At 36.0% G+C, this 17,604-nt stretch overlaps 1 protein-coding gene across 3 annotated transcripts in view; it reads right to left on the reverse strand.

The window, feature by feature from the left end:
• UBE2W (ubiquitin conjugating enzyme E2 W) overlaps positions 1-17,604 on the reverse strand; it is a 33,782-nt gene that overhangs the window by 3,229 nt on the left and 12,949 nt on the right. For all 3 annotated transcript variants that reach the window (XM_064706234.1, XM_064706232.1, XM_064706233.1), the window contains exons 2-5: positions 9,541-9,632; positions 6,457-6,559; positions 3,813-3,968; positions 2,608-2,683 (exon numbers count right to left, since the gene is read on the reverse strand). In XM_064706234.1, coding sequence (XP_064562304.1) covers positions 2,608-2,683; positions 3,813-3,968; positions 6,457-6,559; positions 9,541-9,581 — 376 coding nt within the window. In that variant the 5' untranslated portion in view covers positions 9,582-9,632. The remainder of the gene's footprint in view (positions 1-2,607; positions 2,684-3,812; positions 3,969-6,456; positions 6,560-9,540; positions 9,633-17,604) is intronic.

The raw sequence follows: 17,604 nt of genomic DNA on the forward strand, positions 1-17,604 counted from the left end.
GTAAATAAATTCCAGGCACATACTGGAAAAAAAATTTCCTTCAAATGCATGTATTAATATCTAGGACAGACTTCTTCCTAACTCCTCAAAACACAGAGCTACTATGGCACAAAAAGCTAAACCAGTCCAATGGGCAGCAGACAGCAGAAGTGCCAGAACCACTCTGCATCTCCCTGCACAAGTTGTTGTATTAGCACTGGCATTTAATTTCTCACAGCAGTTAACCCTGGACAGCAGGTTTTCTTTCCTGGGTGGGATTTTTCTTCCCTCACTTATCTAGCCAAATGTGGTTGAACCACAAGATTAGATATATATGACACTTCAGCTGAAGCATGTGCAGAAAATAAACATCTTTTCACACTTCCCATTTTACTGTAACAAACAGTATTTCTTTACACCTGTTTAGAAAACACTGACAATTTAAAGATCATGCCTTGGCAGTCTTGTTCTATGTCCACATAGGAGAAACAACATTAAATGAGAAAAGAAGCAAATGACACACACAAAAATGGAAGGGAAAACACACTAATAATTTATGATTTTTTTCTCTTGTGGACATCAGGAATATTTTGTTTTTTCATGTAAGAATTCAAGGTGGTGGGGAGCCCAATGAATTTTTAATGAAGACAGTATGAGTTATTTAAATGAACTGACTTTCTTTTTCTTGCTCAGGTTGGATTTTAGGTTGCTCTGAATTTGAGGACGGGTAAGGTTTACTGACTTCCAGAAAAAAAAACACTGCATAGTTACTTCATAGTAACTAAAATACCCATTCAATGAACTGTAAGCTGTGGTTTTGAGCCATAATACAGCAATCTTCAAAATCAGTAACTCAGATTTCTTTTCATACTAAGTTTCTGTTTTGCTTGTTTAACACAAATTGAATTTCATTATTAAGAAATAAAAGTAATATCTGCAGACTGTTCTGCTTTTAAAGATTTCTTCTCTAAATCAAAATAAGACTGGTACAAATTAAAAGCAAACAGAACATTTTAATCACAAGATAAAGCCAATAAATGGAACTTTACCTGTTTTTCTTTAAAAATAATTAGCAAGTGAAAATAGCAAGTTAACAAAAACTCCCCAAACTGCCATTTAAGAGAAACAAAAACTAGAAATGTAGAAGTACCAAACACATTATGAGAGGATGAAAACAGAGAGAGAAAAGAAAGTGACTGTTGAATAATCTGGTGAGGAAGAAAAATCTATCCTTATGTGCAATATGATTATTATTCTTGGAGTCAACTTTAAAAACAACCACATGATGGTCCCAAATTTCTTAGATACACTTTAATCTCATGGCATACAGCAATTCTCTCAGTGTACCTGAAACCACTTTGTTTTGGGGTTACAATTACTGTATTATGAGAAACAAAGTTTCTTTCTGTTACAGTACCATATGTCAAAATCCCATGGGTCTCAGCAAGTTTTATGAAACTATCAAGTTTTTCTTGTTAGGCCATCCATGGGCTTTTAGGAATCTTAAGAATTTTCAGGGTGAAGACTTTGGAATTTGGCTGTCCAGTTAGGAACTCTCACTGCCTCAAAATACTAGCTCTAGTTTTCACATCAGGGACAGAACCTATGCTGGAGTGAGGAGGCCATGAAAAACAGAGGATGTCTTATGGTGGAATCTTCACCTGACTCTGCAGTGATGGAATCAACTGTTCTGCACTACACTAGCATGAAGTGTTACCTTCTCTGACATATCCCTTCCCAAAGTACTTGTGCTTCGAAGGACTACCATTTGTACAGAATTTTCCTAGGGAAAGCAAGGAAAGCATTGCTAACAAGAGGAGAGAAACAAAGAATGGCCCATCTCTATCCCCTTCTTCTCTCTTTCCTCACCAACGGAGTGGATAAGACAAGCACATACAGCCAACTGCAGCTCTGGGTGGAGGATGACAAATGCTGAGGCAGAAGAAAGAAACCACAAAGTATAAAGCAAGACACAGAACACATGGAAACAAAAGAAAAAAGCACAAAAGCAAAAGCAAAGCAAACCCCAAACCAAAACCAAACAAAGAAAAAAAACCCAGCACAACACTAGCACAGCAGATGCTAGAAGTTTTAATATGCTTTTCTCTTCTTGATCGAGTCCATGGAGAATGTTATTAGTATACTATTGAGTATTAGTTTTCAGGAGCCTAAAAAGTCAGTCAACTGTCCCATACTGGAAATTCTGATTGAGGAAATCTATCAAAACACATAGCTGTTCACAAATACATAGGTATCTTTTCAACAAACTAAAGTTTTTAAAGTGTTAATAACAATAAGAAAAAATGTTTAGAGCAAAACCTAGTTTCACCATGGACTTTCCCCAATCCCAAACTTTGTACTTGTCATGGATTGATAAACTTTACAAGAACTTTCACTGAAAGTCAATACTACAATTTAAAACCTGTTTAAATTTCCACCAGGAATTAGTCAAATGTGATATAGAAAAAAAAATCACAGCAGAGTATCTCAGAAACAGGATTTAAATAGTGTTTTCAGTTGAAAAAACAGAGTTTAATGCTTTGAACACATTCATCCTACTTTCCTACAATTTAATTGTCTTCAGCCTAAAAAGAAATTAAAAATTTCTGGTCCTAGTTAGATACTTACCATGATACCACCATTTCGTTTTCTTTGGATTCTTGTTACATGTTCTTACATAAAATGAGTTATCTGGAGGTCGCCTCTGCAACAGAAGAAAAGACCTACAAATAATCAAACAATCCTCATATTGTAATACATGCACTATTTAATAAGATTCTGGCAGATTACCATGTGAATGCAGTGAAAATGAGGCAACAGGCAGGACTAGACCTTTTTGGTGAAGAAAAATCTCTCAAAAATCCAGGTAACAAATTCTTACTTGAGATACTCCAAGAAAATAAAACACTAAAAAATATCATACAGTTTGATGATGAATAGGGGAGAAAAAAATGAAAAAAAACCAAACCAACAAACAAACAAAAGATACTAATTCACAAGAAACAGCTGTTGTTCAAAAAACCCCCCAAAATTAAATTCCTTTGCAGCTTGGAATCTAATTCTGATGCATTACATCCAATTCCCATTCTAAGGCTCAGCTTACAGTGGGTGAAAAAATTAATTTCAGTAAGTGTAGCTGATCATTATTACATATTCTTTGGCTTTCTTCATAAGTTTCATCATTTACAAAATACATAGGATAGAATACAATGCAAAGCCATTTTGGGGTGGTTTTTTGACTACATATATGACTAGGATTGATTGGAATGCAAAATAAAAAGGCATGCTTGGATAGCACATATGGACAAGCTCTGACCACATCTAACTTCCACAGACAGCCCTCTGCGAAAGAAATGGTCAAAAGTGAAAGGGCAACTGCTTTACTAAAATGTCTCTAAGGTATTAGTGCCAAAAAAGCAGCTTAGCACCATTTACTTCCCTGAAATGACAATTATCAAGTTCACTAAAATAGTACAGATGCAAAGTTCAAAACATCTGCACTAAAGACGTTTCACTAGTCATTCCACACTCCTTTTAGAGGAAGGATAATTTTACCAAGAATTGTCCTAAAGCATGATTGAACTTCGCAGTCAGCACAACTGGAAGGGTTCCATCCACTGCTCTTTTTCAGTAATGATATATAAGCAGGTTACCATGAAAACAGTGGCAAAATACTCACTGCACTGTTTATTTTGCAGTTCTAGTTTAGTCAGTAGTAGAAATACAGTAGTTTTGCCTATTTCAGAATTTGAGAAATGAAAATTTTACTTTGTAAAGTAGAAAATTACTAACTTTTACTTATTCTACTTCAACAGTGCTAAAAAAGCCCATACCTTTTCTTTGCAGCTGGAAAGCATGCTAATAATGCTAAGACAAACAGATTGCACTGAGAGGGCTGGAGACCAGTCTTCCGTTAGAATGGATAAACAGATATGACCATTGCTATAAACATGAGGATGAACAGGGATATTGTCTCCAGTAAACATGACCTAAAAAAAAGAACAAAAATAACTAATTTATAGTCCCTGTTTTATATAAAACTGTATTGGTTTGGGGAAACAATATCATCTTATTTAAGAAGCAGGTTTGCCATTTTCACTTATACTAAGAATTCAACACGCTGGGTTAATTCAATTTTGGAAACTATTAAGTGAAATGTAAAATCAATGGAAGTCTAAATAGCTAGTGAAGGTGGAGTTAAATATATGGTTAAATACAGAGGATTTTCTATTAATATTTATACAGTATAAAAAAATGCAAAGGTAACAATGTAAAGACTGCAAAATCTTGCAGCCTCAGTCTTCCACATCCTAAGGAATACAGCTGTCTAGCCCAACCACTGGATTTAATGACTTTATAAGCCACAATGTTATACTCCAAGAAGCACAACAAGATTCATAAATGAGTATTTCTATAAACTTGGACATAACAGAAATAAAATCCTGGACAACTCATCCAGGTTCCAGCATGAAGAATAAAATTAAAATTCATCAATCTTATTAACTATAAATAAATATCTTATTAACTATAATAAACTATAATAAAGTTTGTGAAACCAAAGTTTACCAAATAGGAAATATTTTTGAAACATTACTTCAAATAAAAAACAATTTGTTTGACATGGAGAATATGGAAGAAAAGCATTTAGAACCTGAACTCCTCTCTATTAAAAGACACTACTACAGTCAAAAAAAGGCTAGAAAAGCAATTTTGACAATTCCTGCTCTTACATCAAGTTTTTGTCAAACTATATCATTGGTTCAGGAAGAACAAAAAGAGAGTAAAAGTAAAATCTTTGTATCAGTATTATACTCCTGAACTCCTTTTCCAACTCCTTTTATGCAATAAAACCATAAATCTCTACCACTCACAACTATAATACCCAGCAGTTTCTCAAGCTATATAGGTATGCACAAAAATATGTAAACATGTACACACACCCACCCACCTCCTCACTGATGACAAGCAACACCTTCATCATATAAGAAACTGAAATTAGAGAGTTTAATTCATCTGCAAAATGGCAGACAGGTTTCTAAGGCATTAGAGAAACTGGATGCAGAATGATCTTCCAGAGGTCTTCAAACTGGTATTTCTTAAAGCATTGAAGGGCTTACCTTCATAATCCTGTAATGTATTTCGCTTGTAACTAATACCCTGTTTTTAAATGACAACCTGAACTAGGCAGACTAGGTACGTAAAAGAATGCACTCTATGACAGACAACATACATTTAAAGGCAGAAAACATCCAAGTGATTAAAGCAGTACAAGTGAAAACTGTCAATTCACAGTAACTAGCTTTGCAGGAGAGGTAATTATGACCAAGAAATTGTAGTGCAGACCCACAGCAACGTTTGAAAAGTTGAAATTCTAGACATTTAAAACAATCCAGTACTTAAATTTTTAATTGTTTTCTGTGATAAAACTCAGTGTAGATGTATGGATCTAATTTGCTGCTTAACAATAAATTGCACAGAGCGACACACAGAGGTTGGGTAATGAAGACAAACAGCCTGGAACCAAATTAAACTGGTGATCTCTTGTGGATCACCTATAATTAGTACCTTGCAAACCTGATGAGGTGCAGAAGTACAAGCAGCCAGTTTATTCTGTAAAAGACTGAAAGTCAGCATTCTAGGGTTTATCATGGTAGCTAAAATTATGTTAATTTTTATGGCTTAAGTGTCTCTCACAGCTCCATGCTTCAGTTTTAACACCAAGGAGAGAAGTTGCAGAGATAATTTCTAGAACTCTGAGCTGAAACAGACAGTACAAGAACTAAGACACTCTTGCTTTTCTATTTCCTTTTTCAGAAAAGCAGGGCTGATAACTGGCCACTACTGTTATCAGCCATATTTTGAAGTGTTTCCCTCAGGTAATGGAGGAATGCAGGTACACAGCACATTCTGCAGTCTTTAAAGTTCTGCTGTTCCTTCAGCTCTCTAGGCTGTTTGAAAGCAACACGGCATCACGTACCTCAGTTATAACGCTATTTGCAGGTCTCTCAAGCATGTCATGTATCTACGAGAATCCCTATCAGAAGCACAATATTTCTTGAGCTGTATTAACAATGGCAGCACAGAAGATGCAAGAGTCTTAAAAATCAACCAGAAAATATATGTTCAAAGTAAGAAGGGATGAAGCAGCAGTTTGGTTTTTATGGGGTTTTTTATGGTTTACTTGGCTCCTGCATCACAGTAAAGGGGATCTTCCTACTTTACCCTGTATTTCAAGACATGAATATCAACACCAAAGAAGCCTCCAGGTAACACTAATTTCACCTGTTCAAGCAGACATCAGAGTCCTATATGTCACTGCAGAATCATGTCTAAAGAAAAGGCACCTGCACAATGTGTTTAATACAAATTAAAGTAAGCAAAGCTGGCATTAGGCTATGTGGATAATACAATACTCAGCACAAGTCACACAGCTGTAAGCTGAAGGCAGCAGGAAGAGAGAAAGAAGGCAGCAGTTACCTGAGGCGAATCAAAAGGATACCGACTACTAAACTTAAATAAAAGCTGAAATTTTTCCCCTTCATAGAGTGTTCCTGGAGCACCTTCCATGTCTACAATCCACCTAAGGAACAGGGGAAAAAGCAGTTAGCATTGTGGACTGACAAATTAATACTTGTACTCCTGGAGCACTGGACTAATCAAATCAAACATCAGTCACAGCCAGACCATCTAACTTCTCTTCTAACACTGCAACAATCACAAAGGTGAACAATACATCAAGCCTGTATTTAAAATAAACAAGCTTGGTGTTTTGCATACAGGCACTGACAGTGATGCAAACTATAAATATAATTATGACTTGAACTATACACAGACTTGTCAGTTCCTGAGAAATGGCTGCTAATGTGAGACAACAAAGCTGAAAAAAAAATCCCTACTTGAAAACTTAAAAGGTTTGGAAGGAAACAAATTAGTACACATTCTCTTTTGGGTTGGTCTCTGTCAATGAAAATTCAGTACAGTTTATTAAAATAAAGGGGAAAGGGCAAAGCTCATCTTGTACTTATATTTGTGAAAAACTCAGAAATTAAATGGTAATGGAATCAAAAATGGAAAAGTTAATAGTATAAAAATTAAAAGGTCCCAGCAAATTAAAACAAAGTCCAAAACCAGGGTAATTTGAATCTGTAATGAAGATAACAACTCAACATACCAGTATTCTTTTCCCTCTGCTTCTTCTCCTTCCACCATAATACCATTAAAGTAACTGACTGGAGTTGGTTGGAGCTGCTGGGGAAGAGGCTGGTGATGTTGCATGTGGGGGTTTTATTGTTGTTGGGTTTCTATTGTGGTTTTTCTAGTACAGCTAAAAGCAGATGTTTTGCATATTGTTTGACACATACAGCAACTTTTCTGCCATTTAACTTCCATGATTTTGCAGTTCTGTTGACCACTTAATACCATCCTTTGCAACAGCTATTTCCCATTTTTGGTTTTTTACCTTTGATTGAGTTTTACAGAGCTAAGCAACATAATAAGGTAAAGAGACTACAAAAGTATATGGTTTACATTAACTCAAGGAAGGCAGCTGAGATTTTGCAGAACAGCAGTGTGTTCAGAAAAGTAGACATCTCCAGCTGGCAGCTCTGATGATCCTCCTGTAAGACACTCTCCTCCCTCTGTATTTAAGCCATGCACATTTTTCATTTTCCCCTCTGTCACACTTTGACTTTTTTTTCTGCTGGTTTTATTACTGTTGTTGTGCTTTGGGTTTTGGCATTTTTTGAGAAAAACTGCTAGCTCTCACACCTTTCAAGAGGAATGCATCTTCAACAGTAGCACAGTGGCAATACAGTGAAGGCTGATGAAGAAGGTTTCATATTTTAACTTTGTGAGGATGCCTTTGATTTAATCTATCTGCACTCCAGATCACTTATCTCTTCTTATGCTTTCTGCTTTTACATTTATACACACAGTGCAGCAATACTCTTTAGATTTATTGGTTCTTGTGATCCAGAACTTCCACTTTCAAGTTTTTTAAATAGTTTACTTTACTAAGTACAAGATAACTTTGCCTGGACATTGCTCCTTTTATGGTCAAGGAATCAGGAGAACCCATATTTCCTGTGTGCTTTACAGTTTAGCCTTCTCAAATTTCTAATCCTCGTATATTTAAAATAAAAGATTGCTCAATGTTTTAAGTGACCCAGTTACATCATGGGATCCAATTATTTTATTCAACATCTTTAAAACCCAAGCAAGTATTGCTACACAAATTTTTAACACAACCAATTCAAACTGTAACTTGATTAATGAACTCTAAACATGGTACCTGATACCAAAAACCCTCAAAGAGAAAAAAATATAATTTTACTTTTGACAAGAAGCTTCTAAAACAGCGACAGTTTCAAAATCTAGCATGACAGTAAATAGGAAGATTTGATATGCAAGGTACTGAAAGGTATAAAAGTTGTACAGGGCAGAAATCATAACGAGGTAGTACTGTGGAAACAGAGACATCCTTTGCAATCTGCTCTAAACACTTATTAAATACTCTCTTGTTGAAATAAGTGGATACCATTTACAATATTTGACTGACTCATTTTTGCAGAAAACTAAAAACTCCTCTTTCAGTTTTAGTCACATTCATCTGAATTATCACAAAGGCCAGCATAATTTAAAAAGCAGTGATGTTTAACTCATGCTATATGTCTATAGCAGTATACATGAGTCTCAGAAAAGCCTCATGTAACATGGTCTGAATGCCACCTCCCAAAATGCAGATGTGAAAACATCAACATTCAGCTCTATGTTTAAGCTGCTCCATCAATCAATAGCATAGTCCAGAACTTGAAGTCTGAGATCATACTCTCATCAATGTTTACATGGGCTCAATGTAACATTTTAACATTTTTTAACATTTCTCTAAAATGAAACTAAGAAAGTGATGAGAAAAAAAATGTCAACACAGCCTGAATCTTTTGAATTTCTGTCAATTAAAAAATAGATTAATACCAAGAACAACCCCTGTCCATTTCAACAGACACAGAATATTTTACCATGTTTCTCTTCCCATTTCACAAATCACCGAGAAAGCCAAGGCAGGGAAAAAAGTGCAAACAAGTACAACTTTGCTTTTTAAGAAGTGCAAACCCAGACAACTTTGCTTTTTAAGAAGTTTTCTCCACTTGCCTTAGAAAAAGAAGGTAATGAAAATTAAAGGCTATGACATACATTCTATTCAAATGTCACAGAACTGTAAAACAGCTACTCCATTGTTTCAATAAATCTAGAAGAGTTTTGGAGGTTAGTAGCTATGAAAGATAATTAAATTATTTTATTATAAAATACGCAGAAGCTTTTACTAATTGACAGTTTGTTAGACAGTAAAATGCCTAACAAAATTTAGTAAATTCACTGCCATTTTCCTGAGGGTATCCAACACAGTCTGGCAATATGCTTACTAAGGAGAACAATGTTTCATTGCCTAGACTAAAAGCAACTCCAATATTACTAGGAGTAAGTCATGGAAGTGTGAAAAGAACTGCTCATTATTTAGTCTTTTCAGCATGATAGCAGAAATAAAACAGCATATATACTTACTGTGTAATTGAATTTTGTACACTCTTTTCATCTAGAGTCATTCCCGGAGGTGGATCATTTTGAAATGCCAACAGTTCTTTTTGTAATCGTTTCTACAAAGAAATTGTATGGAATATTTGAAATACTAAGTAAAGTTCAACAATAAGCATGCACACTTAAGTACATTTCATCAATGTCTGAAAGGCAAAAGGAGCTTTACTTGACAATTTAAAAACAAAGTGAAATTGAAAAGTGAGAAAGAAGGATGACTTTGCTCCTAGAAATTGAACTGAAAAGACATAGGCAAAATAAGTTGCAAGCTTTAAACTTACTTTTTGGGTAAAATACAGTGGCACTTACCTTTGCAACACTGCAAAGGGAAGAGCTGTTGTTACAAAATACATGGAGACAGAAATGAATTTGTTGTATAACAAGAACATCTGTAAGACCTCTACCCCTAGCAGCAAACACTTCATATTTACACAACATCATTCGATTTATAATTAAATCTACAAGACTTTAACAGCACAACTCCCTCCTCTAAGTAACCTAAGACATTTCCATTTGGCATCTGTGCAAGCCTTTGCCTTGTTCTAATTCATCCCAGAGGACAGAACAGAAAACTAAACCAAGACTATTTGGATTGCACAACACAAACTAAAAACTTTACACTAACAGCATCTCAGAAGCTACAGAGTGACAGCACTTATCAAAGTGTTATAGCAGCAGCTCAGGTAATTCTTGCCTATTCTGAAGAGAGAAATCAGTCACTGCAAGAAGGTGTTTCTGTAACAACTACCAGAACCGTTTCTTACAATCTACTGAGCAAGGGAAATGCAGCCTCCGTGCTGTCACTGGCACTGCTCTCAGAGTCAATTTTCTCCATATAAAGTTACACAATATGTTTTGTCATTTGCAAGCAATCTAGATGATAAAAAGTTCAGGGCTTTCTCATTTCTACTATCCTTTTTTTCCTGCCAACTATTTTAAGGTTACCATCTACAAGTTCACTTCAACCTCACTACAAGTCAAAATTATTTTATACTGCAAAGTAATAAAAATACATGGTTTGGGGATTTAGTACCTCATTTCCATTCAATATCCAAATTGTTTTTAAAACAGAAGTTTATCACACACTTGTAGCTGCCTTCTAGTGCCTAGTAGAACCTTAAAAAGTTCCCAGGGGAAAATAAAGTGTTGATTTGTCAACACAGAAATGATTCAGTATCCCATCAAATATATTTGAAATCAGACTACAATAAATTCAATCACACAACTCACAAAGAAAAGGCCCTTATACATTTACAACTTACATTCTGAAAGTACTGAAATAACTTTCTGTCTCTATCAAGTAGCCCTAAAAACTTCCTTGGGATTCTATATTGAAAGTTCCTACCTGGCACTGAGATACAACATATACAAACTGAAAATCCAATGCTAACATTTTCATAAGCTGTCTACATTGCTCACACATTAAAAAAAACAGGTCAGAATGCTAGTGTTTACCTTTTCCTTTCTCCTCAGATTAAGAAAACACTAACAGTGTTTCCAACACCATTATTATGAATAAAATGCAAAGGAGCAAAGGCAAAACCATTTTATAAATCCTTAATTTGAATGGCAGAGATGTTTCGAAGTCAATTCTTTTTCTGGCACTTCCCCAGACCACCATCAAACAAGCCTCAAAGGCAATCAACCTGTGTATACTTTATCACCTAGAGAAATATTTTAAAAGTTCAGAGATGAGAACATTTGACAATGGAAATTCAAACTCCCCCTAAAGAGGAGATTTGGAAACATTGGTTACAAAGTAGCAAAGAACATAAGGATATAAGAACGGCAAATCATTCAGTAGATCCATTTACTTCTACATGGAGACCAACTATACAACTTTGTCTTATAAAAAGGAGCCTAAGACACATTTTAGACTTTAATTAAAATCAGAAACATTAAGCTATCAGTGTCTGACAGTAATTTGAAGAGACAAAGTTTTGTCTGTTCTGTATCCTAAAAAAAATTTCACATTACCAACACTTAAAATATTATCTAATTTCAAGTTTGTACCTTTGGCCCTTTCTCCAGCAACCACCTTTTCTGTCTAACACAGACTCAGTCATGCTTTTGTCCATATCACTAGCACAAAAATATCCTCTGTTTCAAAGGTTTTTCGTTCTCACATACTATGTTTATGGTCCTTTCTAAACAAAAAAGCCAGTAGCAAAAAGAAAAAAAAAAAAAACACATTAAAATATATACTTGAACAGAGTACCACAGAAGTGCTCTGTTCCTCTGATCCTAAAACATTTGCTGACACTGGCATGAGGGCCTGTCCATTCAGCATAAACAATACATACAGACAACATGCTACTTCTCATTGTTTGCAATTCAAACAAAATTCACAAAACATATCCCAGAGAAATAGCAAGAAATACTATTTACACTTTGGGTCAAATGTAACATATCAAACAAATCATATTTTTAAAGAGGTTACTATTTCCCAGTTAGCCAATTCAAATGAGTATCAACATAAGCCAGAAGAAGAAAGTCAAAGAAGGTCTAACACCTCCCATCCTAAAAAATCCTGGACAACTGGAAAAAACTGATGAGCAGAAGGCCACAGCACTCAACAACAGGATTGGGGTTTTTTGCCTCAGTCTCCAATGGCAACCTCTCTTCCCACACCACTCCAGTGGATGGACAGCAGGAGGGAATGAAGTCCCTCCCACTTTCAGTAAAGGTCAGGTTCATGGCTACTTGAGGAACCTGAATATAAACAGATCTCTGGGACCCAACAAGCTGCATCCCAGACTCCTGAGAGGAAATTGGGAGATTCAGTTGCCAAGCCACTTTTCATATTTGAAAAGTCACAGCGGTCAGGTGAAGTCCCAGCTGACTGGAAAAAGGGTAAAAAGGAGGACACTGAGCCCTGTCAGCCTCACCTCTGTGCCTGGGAAGTTCATGGGACACATCCTTCAAGAAGCTGTGCTATGACACAGGCAGGACAGAGAGGGATTCAGGACAGCCACCACGGCTTCACTGAGGCCAAGTCCTGCCTGACCAACCTAGTGAGCTTCTACAATGGAGTCACTCATCAGTGCACAAAGGAAGGGCTACAGAGGCCATTTATCTGCACCTCTGGTAACACTTTGGCATGGTCCCCTACAAGATCTTTCTCTCTAGGTTGGAGAGAGATGGATTTGATGAATGGACTGTTCAGTGGAAAAGGAACTTGTTGAAGAGTCACATCCAGGGGCATTGCAATGAAATGATCTTTACAGTCCCTTCAAATCCAAACCATTCTATAATCAGTTCCATCTGACCTCTATTTGCAGCTCTCAGTGGAAATATCAATACAAGAAAAAAAAATCTATACCATTCCCATATAAAGCTGAAAAGAGCATGTTCAGTTGAAAATGAATGTGTTATCTGTTAAATTACAGAAGCTCAATAACCCAGAAAAGCAAGACTAACACTCTCAGTGTTACAATGAAAACAGTTTATAGCAAATAAATTTATTATGTTGAAATAAGGGACTCCACAAAAATCTCTGACTATGGTTATCTATTAAGCATAGGAAACTCCACTGCAATTCTGATTAATGTTAAATTCCTAGACACAGCTCCTCACTGGACAGGGAAGGAAGGGATTTAGAGGTGAAGAAACATAAAACTCCTCTGGAAACGTTCTTGATTCAGAACAATATCCCAAACAAAAGCAAGTTTCAGCAAAAGGCATTATTTCCTTCTGCCTTACAGGAACCTCTTTAACCCTACGTCTGCCTAAAGAACTGTATTCCATTATACTATACCTTGATGGATTTTATGTATCTTAGCACTGCTCCCTCCCAAATAAAGAGGCTCTCATCCTAGAATTATTCAAAACAGAAGAGCAACAATTGCTACTAGAAATGGCAGAGAACAACTTCATTTTTCTTATCTCCAGCTATACTGACTATCTGGATAATTTGCTTCGATATTGAAGACCAAGAGAAGTATTCTGTAATAAACTCCTGGATTTCTACAGTCCTCAACGACAGGAAGTCTGAAACCGTCAAACTGTTCAATTCAAGTGGAAAAAATGCTATTAAAGATTTCCTAAGTATTAATCTTGCCACTAGAGAGAGAAGTAAGTTAGTTTATATATGAAGATAATTACTTCTATTGGAATGACAGACACACATTTAAGATGTGATTGAGCCCATTATTTGTTGGGGGTTTTTTTCCCCAGCTCTAATAATAAAATATACTCTATATTTCAAAACACTCTACTATTCCACACCAAAGAAGTTAATCTTTCCTCATCTGATGAACATATCTGGGTATCTTTAATAGGCCTTCACCAGACATCTTCAAAATTTGGGGTTTTTTTTAATCAAACATCAACTCAATTATTTCTGTACAGAATAACAAACAGCTGCCTATAGACCCTTCCAGAACATGAGAGCACTCCATAGACACTGGAACAAAACTGCAGAGGGCACAAAGTGCCTACTAACCAGAATTCATTCAAACAGTAAAAAAAAAAAAAAAAAAAAAAAAAAAAAAAAAAAAAAAAAAAAAAAAAAAAAATTAAGGGAGAGAATAAGTAATATTTAGAAAATAATTTTAAAATCAACTTCTCTGGTCAATTCATTCCAGTGTTTCACTACCCATGGTATAAAATGTTTCTTTTGTATCTTACCAAAATACCTCATGTTCCAATTTGTATCTCTTGCCCTTTGGCTTCCCATAGTGGATCTGTTTTCCCTCCGTATCTTCCTATTACGCTGTTGCAGGCATCAGCAAGATCTCTCATTTGCCGTCTCTTCTTACAGCAGAAGAAACCGAGTGTCCTTGGATGTCACACAGTTCTGCCCCAGCCATCCTGCCCATCACCTGCTGGATTCACCCCAAAGCCTGTCCTGCACTGCAGCTCCCTGAACACGGCACTCCAGATGTGCTCTCCCTGAACACAGCACTCCAGATGTGCTCTCAAGCACCAGAGGGAGGAGAAGAATCACCTTCCTTGAGCTGTTGGCACCATGCTTGCACAGCCAGCCTAACCTGCAGCTAGGGATATTCAGAAAACTTGAAGATGTTTTCCACAGATATTATGAAGGACTATTTCTTTCTCTCTTTCTTAAAATAATTTGTCTTTTGCTGTGTCTCATTAATACAGAAACTGAATTATCAGGAGACTAATCTAGTTATTAAAAAAACTCTTAAATGAAGCCCTTAAAGACCCAAGATTCATACAGTTTAATTAGGAAACTGAGCTCCTCATTACCACAGTAATTCAGAAAACATCTAAAGTTTGAATTTAAAAACTTGAAATTAATTTCTCCTCAGCGTTGAATAGTATTTGCTGACCAAAAAGGTTACAAAGGACAATGATTTTCTTACAGCAACACTGTCTAAACACCCACTCTTAGTTTCAAGACTCAAATGTACTTCAAAAAAACGTTACTCTGGTGTATCAAGCCCATACACAATAGCTACAAAAGCCACATTGCAACTGCAAGATTCTCAAATCAAGCATTTGAAAAGAAACACTTCAGCAGTGGGAAAGCCTTTCTTATATTTTACAGCCATGAGTGCAGAATTATTGTTTTTGTTCTCACAAACATTCTAGAAAAGTAGCAGCAATACACATAGGAGGACAAAATATAACAGATTAACACTTGTAAGACAACTTTAACTCTCATTTATAGAATCTTACAAAGTTAGGATTTAAAGATACTTCTCCATCTTCCTAACATAAAAGGAAGTTGTGCCAAAAGCCTTTAACATTTTTTCACATTACTTTATCACTTGCCTTTACAACTGGAAGAATTTTCTTTACAGTAAGAGATCTAGGTGGGTTGAATGAATTAGGGTCAAATTACTTCTCTTAGGCTTCATGGATGTGAAAATGTTCTTTTATTTACTTCAAGTCACATCTTACCTTTCCCAATCTCTAATCAAGCAAACACTTCCAAGCCAATGCAGACTGCCCCCAAAATACCCTTTGGCAGGTTCACTCTGTTCCACAGAACCAAACACCCCCCTCAATCAGACACCCAGTCTAAACAACCAACTACAACTGTGATAACTTGTGGTCTTTATGGTTTCAGAAAAAACAGTCCACATGATTGATACCACATTTTTCTTGTGTGCTTATTCAAATGTCACATCAACATACGTGGAAAATTTTTGCACAGTCAAAATATAGCTTGTCCTCCTTCACAACAGTTACAGCCCAATACAAGGAGAAAATCATGTTAATTCAATGTGATTTTTTTTTCTTAAATATATTTGGCTAATAGTCTTTGCTAATTGCCCACTGTTTGCTATAGGTATCAAAGACTATTTGGTCCAGTGATTTCCAGAAGTCAAACTTTCACATAATAGTAGAAAAACAAAAGTGATATTTATCATCTGGAAACTCACTCAAAAGAATTGTCAAAAAAAATCAAATATTCAGTTGCTTGAACACTTTTTAAAAGCAAACCAACCCACATAGCTACATTTTAATTACTGACATAATATCCAGTGTCTAAAAGACATTGAATCTGCCCTTTTTGTTTGGCATGCTTTGTCATCAATTCAAGTATTTGTCACCTATTCTTTGCTTTCCTTTCCTATTTACAGGCTCACCCCTTTCCTCATCTTTGTAATGATTTGTAAGAACATCTTTTAATGCTTTTCAAACACATCCATTCAAAACAATGAATTGTGAGTAGATTTGACCCTTATATGCTCATCCTTTTAACAGCAAGTACTTCATTTCACTTTTCTGTACAAAGGCTCCTCAATCTCCATGTCACTGAACAGGCCCTCATGGTGTCACATTGACTTTTACTATTATTCTTGTTTTTTCTATATTGAGACAGCTTGATATCAGACATTAGTATTTTTGTCTAAAAACCTGTAGCCCTTCAACACTCCAGCTATATTAAGACATGTCTAACTAAAGTCAATAGAGCAACTGCTTTCAGCTTCTTCCTTACCATGAATGAGGAATACTTTTTTAATCACACTCAAGTTGCTTTCAGCCTCTCAACCAGCTCCTTCAAGTCAAAATAGAAGCTAATGCAGCTACTGATGCCTAAAACAACCCCCAAACAGATGTTGGCCATACATTGATATTCTCTGGGGAGCTGTGCTTGCTTTACTGTCCTTTTCACATCACAAGACACTCTCTTCAATGTTTCTGCTAACCCATCAAGGGATTTCATATAGAAGCACCTTCCAGCTTGTCCACCTTCTATTAGGAGGGACTGGAAGAAAGCAGGCTGCAGACTTATAGGGGAATACATGAAGGATGCACAAGCAATCTAACTTTGACATTTTCCTTATTTTTGATAGAGAATCTTATGCTTCAACATTCTTGTAATACAACTTTTAAGTAAGCCAGAACTAAAATGTATTAAATTAATAAAAACTTTCACAATCTAGAAGGAAACACAACAGCTAAGTAAGAATATAAGAAACCCAAGACTGCTTAACAGCACAGTTCTTCTACTAAAGGAATAATCACATGCAAAATGCAAAGGAGTGACGTAACCAGTAGTTTATAGAAGTATTTTCAAGTGGAAGTCTTTGAAACCAAAATTACTTATTACTTACTTATACCTATCTCTACAGGAAAGGATCAATCAGGGATGAAATCAAAGAACACAGCTTAACACTGATCCAAGCATCACTTCCAAAAGAAGTTTATTCAAGTACTTGAGACATGACTGACATAGCAATGGTTTGTATCCTGTTGCTAATTCTGTCAAACAGGATTTGTGCAACTCCTTCAGTGATCCTCCACAGATTTTCTAAGGTATCAAACTCTTAAGACTTCTTACAGCATATGGAAAAAAGAACACAAAATCAGCTGGTGCCAGTGGAGTAAAACTCCTGACAGCTCCCCAGACAGTTCCCATCTACCTCTATCATTTCTATCCTGATAGACAGTACCCACTGTCTGCCATGGTTCAAGTTAAATGTATGTCTGAAGCCAACAGCTTCTAGCAAAAATACACACTCCTCTTTCTCTAAAGCGGCACAAATCTTACTTGGTCACCTCTGGAACTGCGGAGGTAACATCTCAAACGCCACAGCTGAATTCCCACTTGAG

Source organism: Zonotrichia leucophrys, chromosome 2, assembly GCF_028769735.1.
Source record: "Zonotrichia leucophrys gambelii isolate GWCS_2022_RI chromosome 2, RI_Zleu_2.0, whole genome shotgun sequence".
NCBI lineage: Eukaryota > Metazoa > Chordata > Aves > Passeriformes > Passerellidae > Zonotrichia > Zonotrichia leucophrys.